This window comes from Mustela nigripes, chromosome 14, assembly GCF_022355385.1.
Source record: "Mustela nigripes isolate SB6536 chromosome 14, MUSNIG.SB6536, whole genome shotgun sequence".
Taxonomy (NCBI): domain Eukaryota; kingdom Metazoa; phylum Chordata; class Mammalia; order Carnivora; family Mustelidae; genus Mustela; species Mustela nigripes.
This window is the reverse complement of record NC_081570.1, coordinates 50,738,675-50,760,037: the sequence shown is the minus strand read 5'-3', so window position 1 is coordinate 50,760,037 and position 21,363 is coordinate 50,738,675. Positions and strand designations below refer to the sequence as shown.

Here is a 21,363-nt window from a genome sequence, read left to right as displayed (position 1 = left end):
TTCTGCTTTGTGGCACTATTATAAAGTATAATAAATATTATAAATCAGGTGCTCATGTTGGTACGCATCTGTTTCTGTGATCTTATCTTCCATTGTTCTCTTCCTCTCTCCTTGAGCCAATATCATGGTCTCTTAATTACTGCAGCTTTGATATCTAGTAGGGCCTTTTTCCTTTTGATATATAGAATCAATTTATCATTCCCTCCACCTCTCTACCCCCATAAAACTAATAACCTGAATCTGTAGATAAGTTGGCAGAGAGTTGGAACTTCTTTAGAACTTGACTATTCCAGTCTGTGAATGTGACCTAGTTCTCATTTACTTAGATCTTTTGTTTTTTTAATATTTTGATTTTCTGTAGAGGCTTTACATATCTTGATTTTATTCCTTGGCATTTCATACTTTTATGCTTTTGTTAATATCTTTTAGAATTACATTTTGTTTGCTGGTGTACAGAGTGCAGTTGAATTCTATATTTTTACATGAGGATATTGCCAGACTCACTTGTTAATTCTAATAATTTATCTTTAGGATTTTTCCCCCTTTTACAGTGATGTTTCGAAGCTCCAGTACTATGTTGTTCTGAATAGCAATATGATAGAGGACATCACTTTCTTGTTCCTGATTTAAAAGGAGAAAAAATGCTCACCATTGAGGATAGTGTTTTCAGGTTTTTTGTAGATGCTTTGAATTAGGTTAAAGAAGTTCCCACCTATTTTTGTTATGCTGAATTTTCATCATGACAGATTTTAGAGTGTTATCAAAGGGGTGTGTGTGACATTGGTGGAACAGTTTGCTATTGTCTTGCTTGTTGGAGTTTTGCAACTGTGTTTATGGGGAAATTAAAATACACTTTTTTCTTTTTAGTTCCATTAGGTTTTGGTATCCCAGCCTTGAAATAGGAGTTGGAGACTCTTCTCAGAAATACACTTCCACCTCACCACCCCATACTGTAGAATAATTGTGTTACACTGGGGCCCGTTCTTAAAATGTTTAGTAGAATTTGCAGATTGTTTTCTGTATGTAAAGACTGTGATTTGACTTCAGGTTTGTTCTGTTCTTTTTAAGTTGCTAAGCTCTTCGCTTTTAGCTTTAAAAAAAAATTTAAGACTATACATTTTCCTCTGAACGTCACTTAGCTGCAATTCTGTTAGTGATAGGTGTACATCTGTTAAGTGTTTGAAACAGCTAGCTATGTATACATTGTTTAACATCCTACTATTTGATCTGTTAGGGTCCAGGTACTTTTTCTTAAATATCTGAATAAATTGGACAAAGGATTGTTACCAAGGACTATTCATTTAAGCAGCTTATTCGAATATTGGCAGACCACTGTGCCAGATGCCATTGTTGGTACATGAATGAGTAGGGTAAAATCCCTTAAAGAGCTTTTAGGCTGATGGTGATATATGAGAAAATGACAAGATTTAACATGAAAAAATATATAATTTTTAACTAAATGAAGACTGTAAAGTGAATGTTAGTGTAAAAGAACTCAAGTTCATCTCTGTCCACTGCCTTACTCCCAATGCAAGAGTGGATATTTAATGTTCCACGGAAAAACTGAATGACATCATCATGGTGAATATGTGTAGTAGCATCCAGCTTTCAAACTATGCCAGAAGAAATCTTTTGGTAACACACTGTTTTTCCTAGGTGTGAGGATGCCTTAAGAAAAAATAAGAGCCTAATTGGGCCTGATCAAAAGGAGTATCAAAGGGAACTGGAGAGAAACTATCATCGCCTTAAAGAGGCCTTACAGCCTCTGATAAACAGAAAGATCCCTCAGTTATACAAGGCAGTATTACCTGTCACCTGCCACAGGTATGCTCATTTTTTCCTATTATTTTGGATATCTTCAGGAAAATGAAATCCGCTCAGATTGTTCAATAATAATGAATTAGTGTAAATTTTATTACCTGGTTTCAGATACTGTCTCTTGAAACCTAGAAAGTTCAACTAGCCTGTTATGAATAACTCTGTTATGAATCAACCTTCAAGATAGAAGTCAGTTCTTTCTGAATTTGAGAATAATAAAGTTGTGTTAAAGAATAATAAAGTTGTGTTAAATATGCATACTAACCAAGACACAATAGTCTGGCCTCCTAAAACTATTTCTTTTAGGCCTGTTATACTTTATTTAAATGGCAGAATTTACTAGAATGTATCAAGAGCCAAATACTCATTTTCCTTGGCCCTACGAGTAAATAATATTACAGTATGTTCTTCTATATTTGTGTTAAAGCAGGTGGCCCCACTGAGTATTTTTCTCCACCAATTGTGAGAAATAATACTTACTTTAAGAGGTTGTTATAGAAATTAAATTTTAGGCATGTGAATTTCCAAGGACAGTGTTAAAACAGTTAGCACCTGAATTCTGGAGAGGGCATGGTAACTGTTAAACTTTAACTGCCCTTTTTTTTTTTTTTTGCATTTTCAAACCCAAATATACATAACCACTGAATATTTTAGCACCCTTTTCTTTAAACTAACAACAGTCAAGCTATTACATTGTTAATAAGTTAATATCTGGAAGACCTTTGAAGTTGCTTATATGAAAATAGAATGTACGTGCATGGTATAACATGCTACAAAAGTGAAATGAGCTATTTGATCATCTGGAAATTAGTCCCAGTTCTGCAGTGATGTAGAAAAAAATAAATCACACATGCATTCAAAGAAGGTCTGCTAAGTGCCTGCTGTAGGTCATGTCCCCTACATGGAGCACTGTTGTAGCTGTACAATAACAGAGGGAGACAGGGGCCTTTCTAAATTCCTGACTCTCTTAAGGATAGAGAACAAACCGAGGGTTGATGGAGGAGGTGGGGGATGGGTATTAAAGATGGCAGTCGTTATGATGAGCACTGGGTATTTTAAGTGATGAATCACTGAATTCTACTCTAGAAACCAATTTGCACTGTATATTAACTAAAATTTAAATTAAAAAATCCTGTCTCTGGCAAAATATAATTTGCATCCACCATCCTATAACTGATACATTTCCTCTTAAAATTCTCAGTGGGAAGCAATGCCAGTTCCCACTACTTTGTGCTTCCCTTCAGTCTTCTTGGAATTTTTCCTCCTTGTTGCCTTTACCCACCTCCTCTTAACTCACTTGCCCAAGGTCCTGGGAAAAGGGTACTGAGTCCTTGACATAGTCAGGCCCTTTGGGAATGCTAGTCTTGCTTCCTTCAAATTTGCAGCCCATTTTAGTGGAAACATTGTATCATTCCAATCTAAAGAAGTTTTTCCCTTAACACCATAATCCTGAGTTTTGCCTTCCTCTGTGATCTATATTATGGTCAGTCCCCCAAGCTTTTCTTAATATTGTCATTTTGGAATTATCAAACACACTTTGGTGGGGGGCTGCTGGTGTGGTGAACAGTGTCTAGCTTTCAGGGCTGGTATTTTCCCTGGAATCAGAAAACCAAGCTTTGAGATTCAAAAATGATCTTTTTTGTACCTACTCTCACTTTTCTTGGAGATCTAAGCCTTGGGGTTTAACCTTAATTGGAGGAAGGATAAACTGAAGGAAATCAGTTTCAGAATAGAGAAAAAGACATTAAGAGGTATTGAAGAACATTATCCTCTTCACTGTTAATTTCTTGAGAACTTAGAAAATAGCATTTTCATTGAATCTGAATTTTGCTGATTAACATAACCCGGAATATTATTTTGCAGTAGGCTTAAAAGCTATTAAGGTGGTCGGTCTCAAAGTGTGACCTTGGAACACATGGAAGGGTGTCCCAGAAACCCTGTGAGGTTTCTACCAAAGGTTTTTCACTTTTTTCACTCTCATTCTTAAGAGTACCATAGAGTTTTCCAGAGACTACATACAATATGAATATTGTGAAAGATTGAATGCAGAAGCAGATATGAGAATTTAGGCTCTCTGTGAACTAGACATTTAATAAGAATGCCACTCTCCTAAAATTCTTACAAGTTTTTAAAAACAGTGCTATTTATAGTAACATGTAATGGGTTATTTTATTAAATAATGTAAAATTTCCTTAATAATTTCTAGCATGGTGAATATCAATGTAGAATCCACTTTCAAAAGCTTCTTGGGGTCCTCAATTTTTAAGTATAAAAAAGACCTAACGCCCAGGAGTTTGAGAACTGCTTAACTCTTACGATTTAAAATTTTAAATAACTAGCACCTGCCTTTCTCTTTTTAATAATCACAAATCTTTTCCTGAAATCTCTCCCCTTATTCCTTTGCTCTTGTTTCATCACAATATCTAATACACCTATTCGACAAATGAGTAAATGCTCAATGCACTTGGCAAAGTGGTTACTGTAATATACTTTTAATCTATAAAACCAGAATATATAAAGCAGAATGTATAGGATGGACATGTAACTTGAAAGTTAGTAACTCTGATGGCAAAACTTTGAGATAGCTCTGCAGAAAGAAGTATGTAAAGCATAGTTTAAAGAATATGCAAAAATTATTTATACTTATATCCTTTCATTTTCTCCCCAGAGATTCCTTCAGTCGGATGAGCCTACGCAAAATGGATCTTTAAAATAAATGTACTTGTCTTACTCATTTGAAGAGAGCCATGTATTCAACACTGAGTGTGAAAAGATTTATTGAAAAACAGGACTTGGGGCTAAATTCTGGAAATTCTAGCATTAATTTACTACTCATTGAAGAATGCGGTGGCCAAAACAGTATCAAATGTAGATCACTGAAGTTTGAGAATCATGGCCATGGTTTCTCATGTTCTGGTAATATGCTGTTATCTTTTTTTAAGACTCAAAAGTAATGACTCACTATACATTTACTATTATTTATACCATAGCTAATGTTAAATTTATTTACTTTAAGTTTGTATTTTTTAATTTATATTACCATTTATAGATTCATTTTGGAACCATTTTAAATGTAGTATTATTTTAACGGTACTATTAAATATGTGAACGTTTACACTAATTTTACTGAGTGAGACTTTAAAAATTTTTATTGACAGAAACAGAGAATCTTGAGTTGATTCAAGAACTAGTTCCAAAACTAGCAAAGTTTTAAAAATGAAAATTGACATTGTATGGGCCAAAGAGCCCAATATTAAATAAATGAATAAATGGGTATAGATAGATATGGATAACTGGTTTGTGAAGTCTTAAAACAGGTTTCTAAGTTATTTTCCACTTACAAACCAAAACCAAAACCAAAAACCCAAAAAAACCAACCAGGGATTTGGGATAAATTATAGAGTAACTTTACCTGATGAAACTTTTGTCTGTAACAATTAAATACTGGGATAGCTGCTACCAGTCACAGTAGCTTAATCTTTGACTCTGAGTCTTGTTATACTGATAATATGAACTTCATGACTTTCAGCAACTAGTGAATGATTCCTGTCTTTCAAATTAAACAAGCCGGTCATTTTATGAGTTTGGTCATCTAAACTGGTAAACTAGAAATCTACTTTACATCACCATAAAAAGGACACCAAGAGCTGGTATTTGATTTTAATCTACCAGCTGAATGAAAAGTTTAATTTTTTAACACCTATATAAACTTAATGTAAAAGGTAAAATTAGCTGTTTTAATTGAAATTAAGATTTAAAGTAACTTTGTAATTTAAAGTAAGTAATTTAAAGTAACTTTGACATGAAAAACTAAGGCAAAAATCCTTTTGAAAATATATATTGCAATTACTTTGGGCCAGGTTTGTCAAAAAACTACCTATTAATGATTTTTGGAAGTGTTTTCAACACTTTTTTCTTTGTGTAATAATACAGCTTATAGAAAGGCATCATTTTTAATATGTCCCTTTGATCTATTGACCAATGACATGAATCACTCAAAAACCGATTAAATATGGTGCCTTCATTCTGTAGTTGATATTGAAACAAGATCTCAAAAATGTCTGCCTCTCCTAAGACTATAGGGTATGGTTGATACAGCCTACCTTTATAACTGGCAGTATTATCTCAAATTCATCTTATCTACATCAATCCAAAGACTGAAGCACAAGATTTTTCAGATGAGTCAACAGTGTTGGACGAAAAGGGGTAGACTGGAGTCAGAAAGGAATAACCCCCAAAACAAATTTGGGGACAGAGGATCCACATGAACAATAAGGAAGTACAAGGAGTCAAGAATGGAAATTCATTAAAATAAATATAAGGTAACACTCTCTCCTCTTAAGGGCAAGGGATGGGGGAGGTATATATAAAGGAGAGAATATAAAGTAATCCTTAGGTCATTACTTACTAGATTATATCATGTAAGAGCTTGGAATATTTCACTTAAATCTCAGTGATAGTATCAAGAACTTTAGAATTTATATAATTGTGATTTAATTACCATGCAGTAGTTTTCTGACTTGAATTAAAAACAGGCTTCCTCTGAGAACAATGGTATGATACTGAACACTTCCTTACTTTCCACATGCTTCCGTTCTCTTAAAGCTTTCTCATATCAAGAATCTATACCAATAGTTCTTGGCTATCTCTTGAATATGAAACCCAGGCTATATCCTGGAACTACTCCATCAGAAGCTTATGAATAGTGTTCAGGGCTTTTGCATTTTAAAAGCTCCATTAATGATTCTTACTCTATCAGAAACTTAAAGGTAGTGTTCAGGGCTGTTTCTTTTTAAAAGTTCCATTAGTGATTCTGAATGTAGAATGAGGTGAGAACCATGACATTTTATATCACACCATCCTGTGGAAGAACAGAAGACATGATTTAACTGTGTGACTAATTTATTAGTTAACAGGTACTCTTATTTGTTGAAATGGGGGTATAAAAGTGTTACTCTAATGGCATTATATATTCTTCAGATTTTTTTAATTTCTTAAGCCATAAGGTAACTGATCATTTACAAATATAATATACATTTAGAATGAAAATTTAACATTTTTGTGTGTGCACAAAGCATTACCTTTACGGATTCCATAAAGTTATGTCTACTTTAAAGTTATGTCTACTAGAATGCAGCAGTTTTTACTATAAACTTAAGTATGACAACATGGATGGACTAAGAAGTTTCTCCTATTTGAAAAATCTCTTCACCTCCAACTGTCACAGTATTATTAAAGGTAATTATGCATGTTTTTTCTCTTCTAGGTATGTATGTGCATATATGCATATATTATACATACACATACATTTTCTTACGAGAACTCAGCTACAATTATTAAAAAATATGCAAGTAAAAAAATTTGAGTTGTATACATAGTTGTTAAGCAGTTTAAATTTTATTGACCTCCTGGTTTTTAAAAAAAAGTTAAATTTAAGGTCACACCTCTAAATTTGATATACTATATATACAGATCGTGCAGAATATGACTATGAAGAGATACAAATTAGTCCATGCCCAAGAAGATTTACTAGAATACAGAATCATTTTCATAAATACATATAAAATTCTTGTGAAGATAAAAGGGGACTAGCTGTCCAGGTTTTCTGAGACTTTTCAAAGTGATTCAAGGCACAAAATATACACTACTGTGCATACACACATATTCCAGACTTTGTGCCTCTAAATACAACCCATTAAAGATTTGGCTTCATGACTTATAAAACTAAATGTACTGAATGAGATTCTGCTTCTTAGCTGAAAAAACACAGGACCTATAAACATCATATAATTACTCCAAAGTATGGAGATACAAATACAAGCACTTTATTTTAAAAAGCAAACACAAAGATAGGTGTAAATTCAAAAGTGTTTAAATGCTTTCCATTTGAATAATTAAGAACCTATACAAGTTTATTTCCAGAAGCTAATGCATCACTAGTCTCTACTATGAGAAATGAATTCTAAAAATTAACATGGTTTTCAGTAATTCAAATTTCACTATATAAAAACCTAGAGAGACCAATAATAACCAATAGCTTCAAAAGATAAGCTAGACTCTTTGATGTAATCAACTTTACCAGCTTTTGTCCAGGTCTGTTTAATATATATATAAGGAAAATACTCACTCTATAATTTCTTATAAAATAGCAAATAAGGAGTAGATGTAGGAGATGTAGAAGGGGAAAGAGAATTCAGAAAGTCCTTCTCTTCTGTAACTTTTACTTCAGAATCATCAAAAAGTAACCACTTCCCTTCATACTCCTTTAAGCTTTGCACTACATATGAAATTTTGTTCTCAAATCCACTAAAGTTAATGCCTGTTTGGTCACTCGATTCCTTGTTTGTATCACATTCATGGGTCCCGTTAGTATTGTTAGTCTCAGAATTTCTATTTTCAGCAAATGCTGTACTGGCAACTTTATCGGAATTAGATGCTTTGTTGTATAGCTCATAATCTGCTTTGCTCTTTTGTCCTCCGAGAAGTCCAATAGCTTCTACATTTTTTTTGTTCAAAACTTTACTTGGCTGTGTATTTCCACTGACTCTAATTGACACTTCTTCATCATCATAATTTTCAACCACACCCCTTGCTTCCTCCTCATTCAATGGTTCTGGCTTACCTATTTCACACATTTGGTCGATCACAAAATTTCCCTTATCTAGCTCTAAACTGTTAAGGTCGGTGACTTTAACAGAAGCAGTGTAATGCCCACTACTGATGGTAATGCCACTGTGCATCACAACTGCAAATAATCCATAGCTGTCGTTGGTTGGCTTTGTGCTCCATTCTTCTAGTGACAATTTAAGAGGTGTCAGTAAAGGAGTGTTGATCTTGGAAAGTCCACCACCATAACAATCAAACCTTTGGAAGGAAAGAAAAGAAAAGTTTTCTGCAATTCCACTTTATATATATTGTTTTACCCCCAAATGTGAAACCAAGTAGATGTCTGAATGACCCTTAATATTTAGTGCTTATACAAACATAAAAAACTGACTCTAATTTTGTACACTTAAATGTATGCAAAGAAAAACTGAAATAAGTGCTAATATTCAGCTCTTTCTGTGAAGGATATATCCTTCTCCCTTTCATATTCTTTTCTAATTTTGTACAATGAGAAAACCAGTTTCTTAAATGACATTTTAACTTCAAATTCCTTTATAGTTTAGTAAGTTTAAAATTTTAATATGGAGGCTTTCGCTACCAAAATTTGGAAACAAAAATAAATGATAGCAAAGAAACTGTCCACAGAAAGAAGGCACTAAGTGTCATCTTCAGGCATAATAAAGTGGGTAGAGAGCTAGTGGGCAGCTCTCTTAATTTCAAACAGTTCATTAACATGTATATATGTCATGAAGATACTTGAATTTTCAACAAGAAGAGAATCTCTCATTCTTGAAAGAACTAGTTTGACTCCTGGCTTCCCTTGAAAATGAAACAATCTTGCCTTTTTCTCCCCTCAAAAAAAAAAAAAAAACTTAAATCTTATATAAAATCTGCTGCTTTCATCAATTCAACTTGAAACTATTTGTAATAAGGAATGAAGATTAAAAGATGTGGGAAGAAATCCTAGAATACGTATTTACACCAAAAGGATTTAAAATGATGCATTTTTATAAGTTAACTCCTAAAAGAACAGACTTTTCTAAGGTAATCTTCATAAATTACTTCATTTCAGTAGTTTATATTATGCTATTACGCTTTTTTGTTACTATTATAGTATTTTGAACAAAACTTCTTATAGCAGCTCATTTTTTTCATATAGCTTTTATTTATAATACTCACTCCAAGCCACTAGCAGCAAAGCACTTCAAATGAATAGTTATAACTTCAGGCATTTTGTCAAACAAAAGACTTCGTTCAGCTTCAGTATAATGATGGCAATTTTCACAGAAATATTTATCTTCTCCTACAATCCTCTCCACTGAAGCAAACTGTGAAATTGCCCATCTCAGGGTCTTCATTTCTGTTTTTGGCTCTGGAGAAACTACATGAGAGAATTCCTTTCACTCACAAATGAAAACCTCTCAGACATTTAAAAAATTAAACACGTTCCATATTCAAAATTAGCATGATTTCAATTGACTAATCCTTTTAAATGATAAAAACATTCCTTTGAATTTCAGAAACTTTTAAGTTCATCCTCAACAGTATATATATTTAAATATTTATATTAGAGAAGCCAAAGTATTGAGGTGATAGGAACAGCAAAATGAGAATAACCTACTTTCTGAGTGTTAAGACACAGGCTTTAGTTCAGCTATTAATTTCCGATATCTGAACAGGTAAAGCCAGTCTCCTGATCACTTCCCATATCCTTTCCCTACTTTTTGTTGTTTTATACTAAACAGTGGCTCAGATATGTAGCTCAAAGACTAAGATACCCAAGAGTTATTAAAGCATTTCATTTTCCCACTACACAGATCAAAATAAAGATGCCAACAATTTTCCAAATGCTATTAACGAGTGAATCTACATGAGCAGAAAGACTTTATTACACCAGAAACAATTAAAAGCCAGCTCTTTTTCCCCAGTAATTACACAAGCCACTATGAGACCGTGTTTCGTTGAAGAAAACTGCTTATTCCATGATCAACACACGTCCATACAAGACTCCAATTCTGCTTACTTTCAGAACTCTCCTCTACTTTGGAAAGCTCATCTTCTTGTACTGGTACACTGATGTCCTGAAAATCTTCTCTTCTTTCTGTTAAACTTTCACATTCTAAGCAACGAGTCCTCAATACCAGCTGACCTTGAAATAATTTCTCTACTAGCTCAAAACCAATTTGCTCTGCACCTAAAAAAAAGGGGGGGGGGTACTTTTCAGCATAGCCCACATAACCAATAGTTCAATTACAGCGTAAATTTGCTTATTAGCATTAATAGGTGCCTTACTCATGAACTCTAAATTCCCTGTAAAGATAACTATGATTTATCTTCAAAACTATGTCATTTTAATTCCCTTCCCAAAGACATTTCTATAGGAATAACCCCAAAGAAGTACAACACTGTTGGTAAAACCCTTAACCATGTCAATACTACACATATTTGTGAGATCTGCATGAAACTAGGTAGAAATCCAGTTTGAGTATAGTATAACTACTAAAGTTCTCTAAAAATGTATTTCACTAAAATGCAAGTTCTCAAGTTTATTATCAAGTACTGCTTTCAGGAGTTAAAATAATTCTCCATTAAAATATATCAAACTCCTTGTTTACAAACCATAAATTAACATTACCCTACTTTAACATCACCTTAAGATTAATAAGATTTATACACACACATCTAAGCAGTGTTTAAAACATAATTCCTGTTGTTAAAATTTCCTCTTAAAACTTGAAGCAGATTTACATTGTACATGTATCTAAGAACATTACAGTTCTGTAGCTATTAATCCTCCTACCTATCAAAGTCTAAGAATAAATTATACTGACCTTTGTTTATGGGCTTAACTTCATTAACATTAACAGGCTTAACATTATTCCCTGGAGACTCAAGTTCACAACCATTAGTTGTGTTATCATTTTCACACTTCCCCAAGTCCTCTTCAAGATCATATTCATTTTCTTTCAACTGTCCTTTGGATCCCTGGTTGGTTGTTATTTTCCCCAGACTACAGAATTTAGAAAGAATGCTGGGTTGCTTAGCTGCAGGCTTTAACCAATTTATTTTAACTCTTGATTTCTTTTGTGAGGGTCTTGCACTTTCATTTTCAGAAACATACTTGGGGATTATTTTAGAAGGAATCTCTAATGTATCACCGGTAGCTTTCCTTTTTGATCTGGTTTGTCTCTGGTTCTCTTCCAATGACTGATGTTCCTTAGATACTTTAACTTTTTTCTTCATGTTACCAAATTCAGTGTCATTTTTTCTTTTCCCATTTCCTTTTGCGAGTTTTTCTTTATAGTCTTCAGAATGCCTCAGGTTGTCCATCTCTATGCTGTTAATACCACTCATTTCCTCTTTCTGATGAGGTTTTTCTTCTACCTTAGTAGATAATTCTACCACATTTTTTACTTCTTCTTTTTTTAGGAGTTGGCATGTTTCTTGAATGTTTCCCAAAATACATTGTAATACTTCCTGTGCATCATGCTGTAGATATCCTTCATACATAGGGTTGAGTTCCCTATAAATAAAAATTTCCATTTCATCTATTCTAGTTTTAAAGATAGAGTACAAAAAACCCTTTCTATAGAGAAATTAATTCCTTTAGAGGGATATCAAATTATTTTAAAAATCTTAATTTTTATTCAACTAATTTGAAACTTACCTAAACTTATAAAAGTAAAAATAAATTTTACCACAAATACTTTTATCCTCTTCTAAATACTAGTAACAGCTACTATACATATAGTTTACCATATACCAGGTTTTACTCAAAAAAACATAATTCTAACAATAATCCTGTAAGGTAAGTACTACTATCACCCTGATTCAGGTAAGGTAGCTTGCTCAAAGCCAGGATGCAAACCTGCTCTTGGCCAGCATGCTATACTACCCTGCCCATCAACAAACACAGAACACTGTATTTACACGCTGGTTTTTGTTTTGTTTTTTTACTCACACACCCAACACAAAGCTCAAACTCAAAACCCCTAGAGTAAGAGATGCCTGCTCTACCAACTAAGCCAGCCAGGTGCCCCACCCTAGGCCTATTCTTAAACTAAAGATTTACCCTATACCATACAGATAAAACTATTTTATATACTGGATAAAGTTTCACTTAGGACAATACAAAGAGGGATGTCTGGGTGGCTTAGTCGATTAAGCATCTGCCTTTCATTCATCAAGCCCCACACCGGGTTCTCTGCTCAGCTGGGAGGCTTCCTCTCCCTCTCTCCTGCTCATGGTCTCTCTTTCTAAACAAACAAAAAGAAATCTAATCCAGTTAATAGTTCTGCAAGTCCATACAACAAAACTGGGTATTTGCAACTTACAGTTCTTATGCATAACATATTCTGAATAAAAACCTTTAATTCCTAATGTGAAATTTCTTAGGAACAAATATATTTGAGAAATCCAGTATTTTTCAGATCAAAAATATAGCACTTAACAAAGATTTTTCACCAACAAGACAGGACAGTATCCCATAACTAAACAAACTACTATTTCTACAGAAAAATGTATGAATATTCACTTTATAAATCAGAATGAATAAAGACTATAAAAAGCCTCCTACCCATTCAGATCTAATGAATTTATTTATACCAAACTTACCAAAGGAATGTCTAATCTCCAGAGCCTCTGAGATACTAGGGAGTAGATCTGTAGTTTCTGTTTTCCTTGCCCTTTATTCCCTCATGTATCATTCTCCTCCAAAGAGAGCAATAGCTTGCTAACACGGAATCCTAAAGTTTTATTAAAGGCTATACCTGAGTGTGTTAAGCAGTCGCCTTGGCTGAGTAGCAAGTTCATCAGTGTATTTCTCTGGATTTAAGAGAAAGCTAGCCTGAAGCTGTTCAACTGAAATGATCAAGGACTGTAAGCTGCATATTAGTTCATAACTTGCCAAAGAATCTTCTTTGCAATTTCCCTGTCAAAAAAGAAAGCCACAAACCATTAAACAAATTAAGTTTGTTCCCCCTTTTCTTTGTCTCACTAGCCAATATTAGCTTTGCTAAATTTCATTTCATTATTAACACTAATTTTGCAGAGGTATACAAATAAATTAAAAAATTTTAAGAGTATTTTTTTATTACTTTGTAAGAGAATGGTTTTCTGATTGACTAAGTCCAAGGCTTCTTTATATTTACTTAAATTTTAAAAGTGACTACTTGAAAACAGTAGGTTAAGTAGCAGATAGTACAAGGGTATGATAAACTGCTGGCTATGGCATATAAATGATAGTGTTTATGCATAAGCAATAACTAGAGGGCAGGAGAAGACATTGTAAAAGGTGATAATGTAGTTAGCTAACCTACAGGAATGGGGGGAGGAAAGCCTTTCTGAAAACAAAGGATACTGAGAAATTTATTTCTCAGTTATCCTCCTCCCAAATCTTCTCTGTATCTGTTACTTCTTCATTTCTAAGCAAGTGAATTTCTACTACTTTACTTTTTATATATTCTTTTTTTACCTTATCTTTTTGATTGGTTTCATCTTTTAGGGCTTCTTTCTTCCTTGAAATAATGTTAAATAAGTGCTTCACTCCAGATTTAAAACCAGGACAAAAATATAATACCTATAAAAAACAAGAGTGTCTGAGTGTTTATCTGCATTTTTGGTAGAGCACTTTTAAATGTGCATTAGTTAAAATTCTGAGATTAACATATCAAAAATTGTTTTCTATTTCATCATTGTAGCCAACTGTCTACCCTCGCTGGCATCAAAGCACTGAGGCTGGGCACATACTACTAAGACTTATGGTTATAGGGTACAGCATAAAGCAGAGTTCCAAAGGTTAAAATTCTTATCACCAGAGCACTAGGAATCAAGCACAAAAACTAAGGGTTTGGCATCTTCCAATTAACCAAAGTCAATTCAATTTTGTTATCCCAATTTCATCTAATGTATTACTTTATCTCACCCCAAAGGAAGCTGATAACATGCAATTTAGAATCATTACTTTAGCCCAATCCAGTTTATTTACAATCAAAGGCAAAGACATATATATGGACAATTAAAATACTCCCAATAATCTGAAATTCTCAGAACATTAAATATGACATCATGCTTTGCCTACTAAAGCTTTATTATATAGCAAAACCATCAATTTACCTGAAGTATACTATTAAGATAACAAGTATTGCCGAGATTATTCAGTCCCACAAATGGTAACAAGTTTTCTCTCTTCTCACAGTTTATAGGGGAGGACTGTGCTGCAGGAACAACTTGATCACTATAAAGTATAGAGCAGAGAAAGGTTTTATGAAGTGTAGTATCTTACACAAAGTGGAAATAATACCTCCTTAGATTTAGTCTTTTCCCAAAAACTGGATGAGCTGAAAAGCATATGGACTTTATTCAGTTGACACTTGAGGAGAAAAAATCTGTACAGGTGTAAATATTGCTACCTACCCAGAATAAAAGTTTTACAAGCACTTTATTATTTTTTTTAAAGATTTTATTTGACAGAAATCACAAGTAGGCGGAGAGGCAGGCAGAGAGAGAGAGGAGGAAGCAGGCTTCCCGCAGAGCCGAGAGCCCAATTCGGGGCCCGACCCCAGGACCACGACCTGAGCCAAAGGCAAAGGCCCCAACCCACTGAGCCATCAGTGGCTACAGTGTAGGCGCCCCTATAAGCACTTTAAAAATATCATACACAGGGACGCCTGGGTGGCTCAGTCAGTTAAGCTGCTGCCTTCGGCTCAGGTCATGATCCCGGAGTCCTGGGATCGAGTCCCACATCAGGCTCCCTGCTCAGCGGGGAGCCTGCTTCTCCCTCTGCCGGCTGCTCTGCCTGCTTGTGCTGTCTCTCTCTCCCTCTAACAAACAAACAAATAAATAAATAAAATCTTAAAAAAAAAAAAAATCATACACAACAAGCCTCTAAAGGATTCCATCATGAAGCTATTAATCCCATTTTAAAGAGAATAGAAAACTGAACAGGTACTGTGATTAATGAACCAAACATGACATTTTTAAAAGTAGTCTAACTCTTGGGAGCCTGGGTGGCTCAGTCGTTAAGCATTGCCCTTCAGCTCAGGTCATGCATGGTCCCAGGGCCCCGCTTAACGGGAAGCCTGCTTCTCTCTCTCCCACTCCCCCTGCTTGTGTTCCCTCTCTCACTGTGTCTCTCCATCAAATAAATAAAACCTTGGGGCGCCTGGGTGGCTCAGTGGGTTGAGCCATTGCCTTCGGCTCAGGTCATGATCTCAGGGTCCTGGGATCGAGTCCCGCATGGGGCTCTCTGCTCGGCAGGGAGCCTGTTTCCCTCTCTCTCTCTCTCTCTCTGCCTGCCTCTCCGTCTACTTGTGATCTCTGTCTGTCAAATGAATAAATAAAATCTTTAAAAAAAAAAAAAATTAAATAAATAAATAAATAAATATAATCTTAAAAGAAAAAAAAAGACTAGTCTAATTCTCAATAAAAACCTGGGAATAAGCTACGACCATATCTAGGAGAGGCAGTATACCTAAATGAGGTTCTGTTAACAAAATTAAAAGGTAAGGGTCTATTAAAAAGAATCACACAGTTGTCCTTCACTTTAAAATGAATTGTTCAAGTTTATAATTCTTTTACCTCACTTTAACAAATAGTAGGTCCTCATAGCATTTTTATTTATTTTACAGCTGTGTTTAACCCCTCAAAGTGTTTTATACATAAGAGTCACATCCCCTAAACTGATTATTGGTAAATATTAGGAAATTACACATGACCAAATCCAGTTTACTGAAACAGCAGTGCATCTATTTGTTGAATAATGACCTAGTATAGAGTACAACTAAAACAATAGTATTAAAGTATTCCATTTTGTTAAGATCTCAGTCACTGAAGGATTTATCTGCATCAAAGCACTTCTTACTTTTAAATTTATCTTAAATAAGCAACTATGCAACAGGTTTGATAATTCATACCTATTAGGCATGACTATAAAGTTTAGATATCTCAAGAACTGTTAAGTCTTCTGAACCACACACACATACACAATCACACAATTTCTTTACCCTTTACACAGAATGTTAACTACAAACAAGTTTGAATTGAAAGATAATTTAGCCAACACATAGTTCTCCAAATGAATCTGATTAGCTAATATGTTTGTCTCACTACTGTGTGTTTTTGCCTTCAGAGACTATCAGGTCAGAATGTCTGGAGATATCAAAGTTCACTGCTGCTTCACTGATAATGGAATTTTTAAAATACAGAAATAGACTTAAAATAAGATACATACATTTCAGATCCTCTATATTCAGAAGCCTTTTCTTCATTTTCTTGAGATTCTGTGAAATCCAAGGCTCTCTTAGTTTCCTTTTTCTGAAAAAACTTCAAGGAAAGTCTGTTTTTCTTTGATGGGCTACCTCTTGAAAGCCCATTACTTTCAGTAGGTATGACACCAGGCATTTTCTCTTCAAATCCCAAGGAGTTGACAAGAAATAATTTATATAAGGATGTTGTAATCACCAATCATATCTGTTAATCGCAGAGAGAAGATTTCATTACTTTCCAGTTTATCTGGTGGAAATATAAAATCATTAATTTTGAAAATTTACTAAGGAATGGAACTAATTAGAACTTCACATTTGAAAACCCATTTCTTAGCCAATAAAAGGCACTCGATGCTTACTGCTTAAATGAAGGCGCTTGCCATTTGTCCGTAACTTTCCTAAACAAAAAAAATACGAGATACTGAACTTTTCATAAGTCTACTAGATTAAGGGTCACATCACAAAATAACCCCATTTTAGTACATCTACAGTAAAGTAGTCTTGAGTAAAAAGTTAATTTTTATTTTAGCTTATTCAGAAAACACTGACTAACAACCATCTCTAATTCTTAAGTACAAGGGGAGAAAGAGAAAGGGATGAATGGGAAGACAACAGTGCTCAGAGTGAATGAATGAGTCTTCCTTCCAAGGTCTCTTCTAGTTATTAATATGAATACATGAAATGAATTCTTTTTTTTTCTTTTTAAAGATTTTATTTATTTATTTGACAGAGATCACAAGTAGGCAGAGAGGCAGGCAGAGAGAGAGAGAGAGAGGGAAGCAGGCTTCCTGCGGAGCAGGGAGCCCGATGCAGGGCTCGATCCCAGGACCCTGAGATCATGACCCGAGCCAAAGGCAGCAGCCCAAACCACTGAGCCACCCAGGCGCCCCTGAAATGAATTCTTTAAAAAAACTTCTTTCAGGTATAATTTGCACAAGTCACTATGCTGTACACCTGAAACTAACATAAAGTTATGTGTCAGCTATACTCCTAATTAAAGTTTAACTGCATATAAGCAAAGGCATACATCTGATGTTCAGTTATACCTAAAAACTTGAGTGAAAAGTAGTAAAACGTGTAGCTGGGATAGTTGTGTAAAGAACTGCTGCACTTTGTGCAGACCAACTTTTTACGCACTAAACACAATACATTACTGATTTTCCGAGCACTTTTTAAAAAACTATAAATTTTTTTAATGCTCCTCAGAGTAGAAAAAAATATGATTTTGACTTGTGCAACTTTTTTAACTTGTTAAAACTTCTGAATAAAAAAAACTCTAGCAGTACTTGTGATAGTTACTTTAAACACCCGTCCTACTTTCATGAAGATATCTGGGGGGAAATTATCTGACTGGAATATTAGAGCACAAAAGCTCGACAATGACTGTCAAATACACAGTAATAGAAGGAATAGATAAACTAACAAAATTCACTCAAACTCCATCTTTACTAATAAGCTAATACAATAATAAACTAATGCTTACTAATAACCATTTCATAATACGATCGGCTGCCGCTGATCTGGGAATTCGCAACTTTGAACTCAGTAGTGAAACCACATTTTTGAGACAACTCAGAAGTAACTGGAAAGTTGACCATTTCCCCATCCCCCCTCCCAACTCAATTTACCCTCCTAGCCACTTAATGCTACTGATGGAAAGCTTATCACGAAAATAAACCAGCTTGCACCAAGTTGTCAGGGATCTCTAAGCATTAACGATTCTTGTCAAAGGTTTTTCTTGGGAGCCAATTCTTAGATATAATGGAAAGTGTATTCTCTAACCGGATTTAAGTACATATTAGAAAAAAATGAGGACGCAGTTGAAATAACGGATAAATCCTAAGCAATATACCCTCCTGGCTCCCTCAAATCACTCACATTTGACATCACTGACAATGTCACATTTTTACCAGGTGCCGTATGTCACACCGCTTCTTGCTCCTGGTTTTCCTTAAGTCTAAATCAAATTTCGCACAAAACACAACAAATCGAGCATTAACTGCACTTGAACAAATAAATGACAGTGTGAACATTCAGTTTCTAAATTAGTTTTAAGTTTTTCCCTTTGCAAGACGACACGACTTAATTCCAATTTTTCAGGAAAAACGTAAAACAAGGATAGCATCCTCGACAAAGGTTTAAAACACGTGGCCTTCTAAATACTTCTACAAATACTCAAGAGTGCGCGATAAAATTTGTCAATTCCCGACACTGGACAACGTGAATGGAAACACTTGCTCCAGACCCCGCACCACTCCGGGAACACAAAAGTGGAGAGACTAAGCTGTGCTGCCGTGCGTGCCCGTCAGACACGGCCCGGGCCCGGCGGGAGGTTGGCGGGTGGCGGTGGAGACCCCGGCCCCCCCCTCGCCCGAGAAGCTGGCCTATTTACGCCCAGCCCGCACCTGCCTCCCGGAACCCCTGCGGCGGCAGGAGAGGCACCCTGCCCCCGCCACACACACACACACACACACACACACACACACCGGTGCCCTTTCGTCTGGCAGCTCGGCAAGGGCGCCGCAGCCAAGTGGTCCTGGCGTCTCCCCCGCGGCGCTGACACCGGGGTCCCAGGACAGAGCCCCTCGGGAGCCGGCCGAACTTGCCTCGGCGCCCAAGCTCCGGCCCCTCCTCCCCAGGCCCTCCCTTACCTGGTCATGGCCCAAAGCGAGGTCCGCGGCGGTGACGCCCCGAGTGCAGCCGGGATGGGTGTAGGTGCGACAGGTGAGACCCTGCCCGGGGCCCCGGGGACCCCGGACCCAAGGAAAAGCTGGCCGGATCGCCCTCCCCACAGGGGAGTGACCATTCGCTCTCAAGAGCGGGAACCCGGGCTGCCACTCGGTCCTGCCCTGCGCCGGCACCAACTACATCCCGGGAGCGACGCCCGCCCCCACCCGCCCCCGCCCCGGGATGGCAAGGAGCACCAGAAGTAGCCCCGTTGGCCCAGCGCCTGAACCGCTAGGGTCTTTCCCACTCCACCACCGAGGGGAACTTGGCGCGTTTTCCTCACTCTCAGGACCCCCGTGTTTTAGCCTCCGCCCGCGCCAGCACCGCGATTGGAGGTGGCGTCCTTCGAAAGTGCCGGTTCTAGTCTCCACGCTGCAGAGACGCGAAAGGCAGCAGCCGCCTCGCGACCGCCGCTCGCCCCCCTGGTACGCACGGGCTCGGGAACCAGCTGGAACGGTAGTTTCCCCAAGATCCTAACGGGTTCTGCAGTTTCAAACAGTGCAGGCAGCGTCACGGGCAGCTCGCGCGGGTCCTCGCTGAGGGCGCGCGCTAGGTGCTGGAGGCCTGGCTGGCGGGCTCGAGCCTCACACCCTTTTTTTTTTTTTTTTTTTTTTTTTTAACCATTCGTGCGCGCGAGTTGAGGAAAAGCGTACGGGTCGGGAGACGGGACAGGGAGAGGACGGGACGGTCTCCTTCCCCAAGAAGACGACGCTAGATGCTCAAATCCACCAATCTGCGATGAGAAATCTCCCAAACCTTGCCCCTCCCACCACCACCCAGGAGGAGCCAATCACAAGTACCTAGGCAAAAGACAAGTGGGTGGGCGGAAGAAGGCTGTCTAGCCAATACCAAAAAGAAGAGAGGAGAATTCCACCAATCATTGCTAGATATGCAAAGTACCCTTCAGGAGCTGCCCCCTCCTTCCGCTCTGATTGGCGTTCGAGTGCGCGCTTTCGCCGCCGACTGTTAAATCTGGCTCTGCGTTTTGTGAATCCTCGACGGTGGGACGCCTCCGAGGGTGCGGTTTCCGGAGTGAGGCCCTCACAATAACTCCCGCCCCGCTTTCCTGCGTACGCACTCGGGCGGGGTTACTAAGGGAGACTAGATTCGGAAAATGGCTGACGGGAGTGCTAGGTGCTCGGCGCCTGTACTTTCTGACTGGAATCGCGGTCCCGGCCCCAGGGCCCAACAGAAACCGGAGCTGCCACGGATAACAGCAAAGTCTGTAGCGCTGAGGCTCCTTCCTCAGCCCTTCTATGCCTCATTTTCGCTCGTTTACCCCTTCCCTTTCTCGGCCAGACACGGAAAAGAAAAGAGCATTTTCCAGACCCAGCTCTGACTGAGGGAGCTAGAGAGGGTTTCTGCACGAGCCCTTACTAGGGCTCAGATGCGGCAGGGCAGGCTTTACTTGGTTTTTGCTTACCTTTGTTGGTATGCTTACGTTAGTGAGGTGACCCCACAAAGCAGGTAAGTGCAGTTAACGCAGGATAAGTTCAAATTCATTTAATCAAGCATGATTTTAGGTGCCTAGTATGGTGCCAGGCATGCGTTTTTCAAGGCGCTGTGGACACGGTGTGAATGAAATACATTTCCTGCTCCACAGGGTTGGAAGTTAAACGTAAAATGATAGGAAATAATGAGTGTTAGGTAAAGGAGATCTAGAGTGGGCTGTTCTAAATACAATAGTCTGGAAAGACCTCTCTGAGTTGACATTTGAGCAGAGAGCTGAATGAGAGTGAAACCTGGAGGAATCTCAGGGAAGAATGGTTCAGGCAAAGAGAAAAAGCAAGTTTAAAAAGTCCTCAAGTTTAATGTGCTCGGTGTTTGGGACAGAAGCAGGGAAGCTAGGGTGCTTAGAGCACATTGAGTCTAGATGTGATGATTGTGGGAAATGAGGTAAATAACGTCAGCAGGACTCTGAGTAATTAAGCAGGGTGAGGAAATGGAA

At 37.2% G+C, this 21,363-nt stretch overlaps 2 protein-coding genes across 17 annotated transcripts in view; one reads left to right on the top strand and one right to left on the bottom strand.

Moving 5' to 3' along the window:
• The window catches only part of DOCK7 (dedicator of cytokinesis 7), a 221,215-nt gene extending 216,580 nt beyond the window's left edge, over window positions 1–4,635 (top strand). For all 13 annotated transcript variants that reach the window (XM_059374958.1, XM_059374957.1, XM_059374955.1 and 10 more), the window contains 2 exons: window positions 1,657–1,824; window positions 4,487–4,635. In XM_059374958.1, the coding sequence (XP_059230941.1) occupies window positions 1,657–1,824; window positions 4,487–4,529 (211 nt within the window). In that variant the 3' untranslated portion in view covers window positions 4,530–4,635. The remainder of the gene's footprint in view (window positions 1–1,656; window positions 1,825–4,486) is intronic.
• A 2,558-nt stretch (window positions 4,636–7,193) lies between these two features.
• On the bottom strand, window positions 7,194–20,173 carry USP1 (ubiquitin specific peptidase 1). Of its 4 annotated transcripts, none has more exons than XM_059374964.1 (10): window positions 19,340–19,430; window positions 17,048–17,086; window positions 16,655–16,893; window positions 14,539–14,659; window positions 13,898–14,002; window positions 13,194–13,354; window positions 11,256–11,947; window positions 10,448–10,618; window positions 9,604–9,805; window positions 7,194–8,682 (listed from the first exon to the last, which is right to left on the bottom strand). In XM_059374964.1, the coding sequence occupies exons 3-10, from the start codon at window positions 16,822–16,824 to the stop codon at window positions 7,947–7,949; spliced, it is 2,358 nt and encodes a 785-aa protein (XP_059230947.1). In that variant the 5' UTR covers window positions 16,825–16,893; window positions 17,048–17,086; window positions 19,340–19,430; the 3' UTR covers window positions 7,194–7,946. The 4 variants fall into 4 exon arrangements, with proteins under 4 accessions (XP_059230947.1, XP_059230948.1, XP_059230949.1 ...); XM_059374965.1 differs by lacking the exon at window positions 17,048–17,086 and adding an exon at window positions 18,567–18,645 and having other exon boundaries at window positions 19,340–19,429; XM_059374966.1 differs by lacking the exons at window positions 17,048–17,086; window positions 19,340–19,430 and adding an exon at window positions 19,849–20,173.
• Window positions 20,174–21,363: the final 1,190 nt, after the last annotated feature.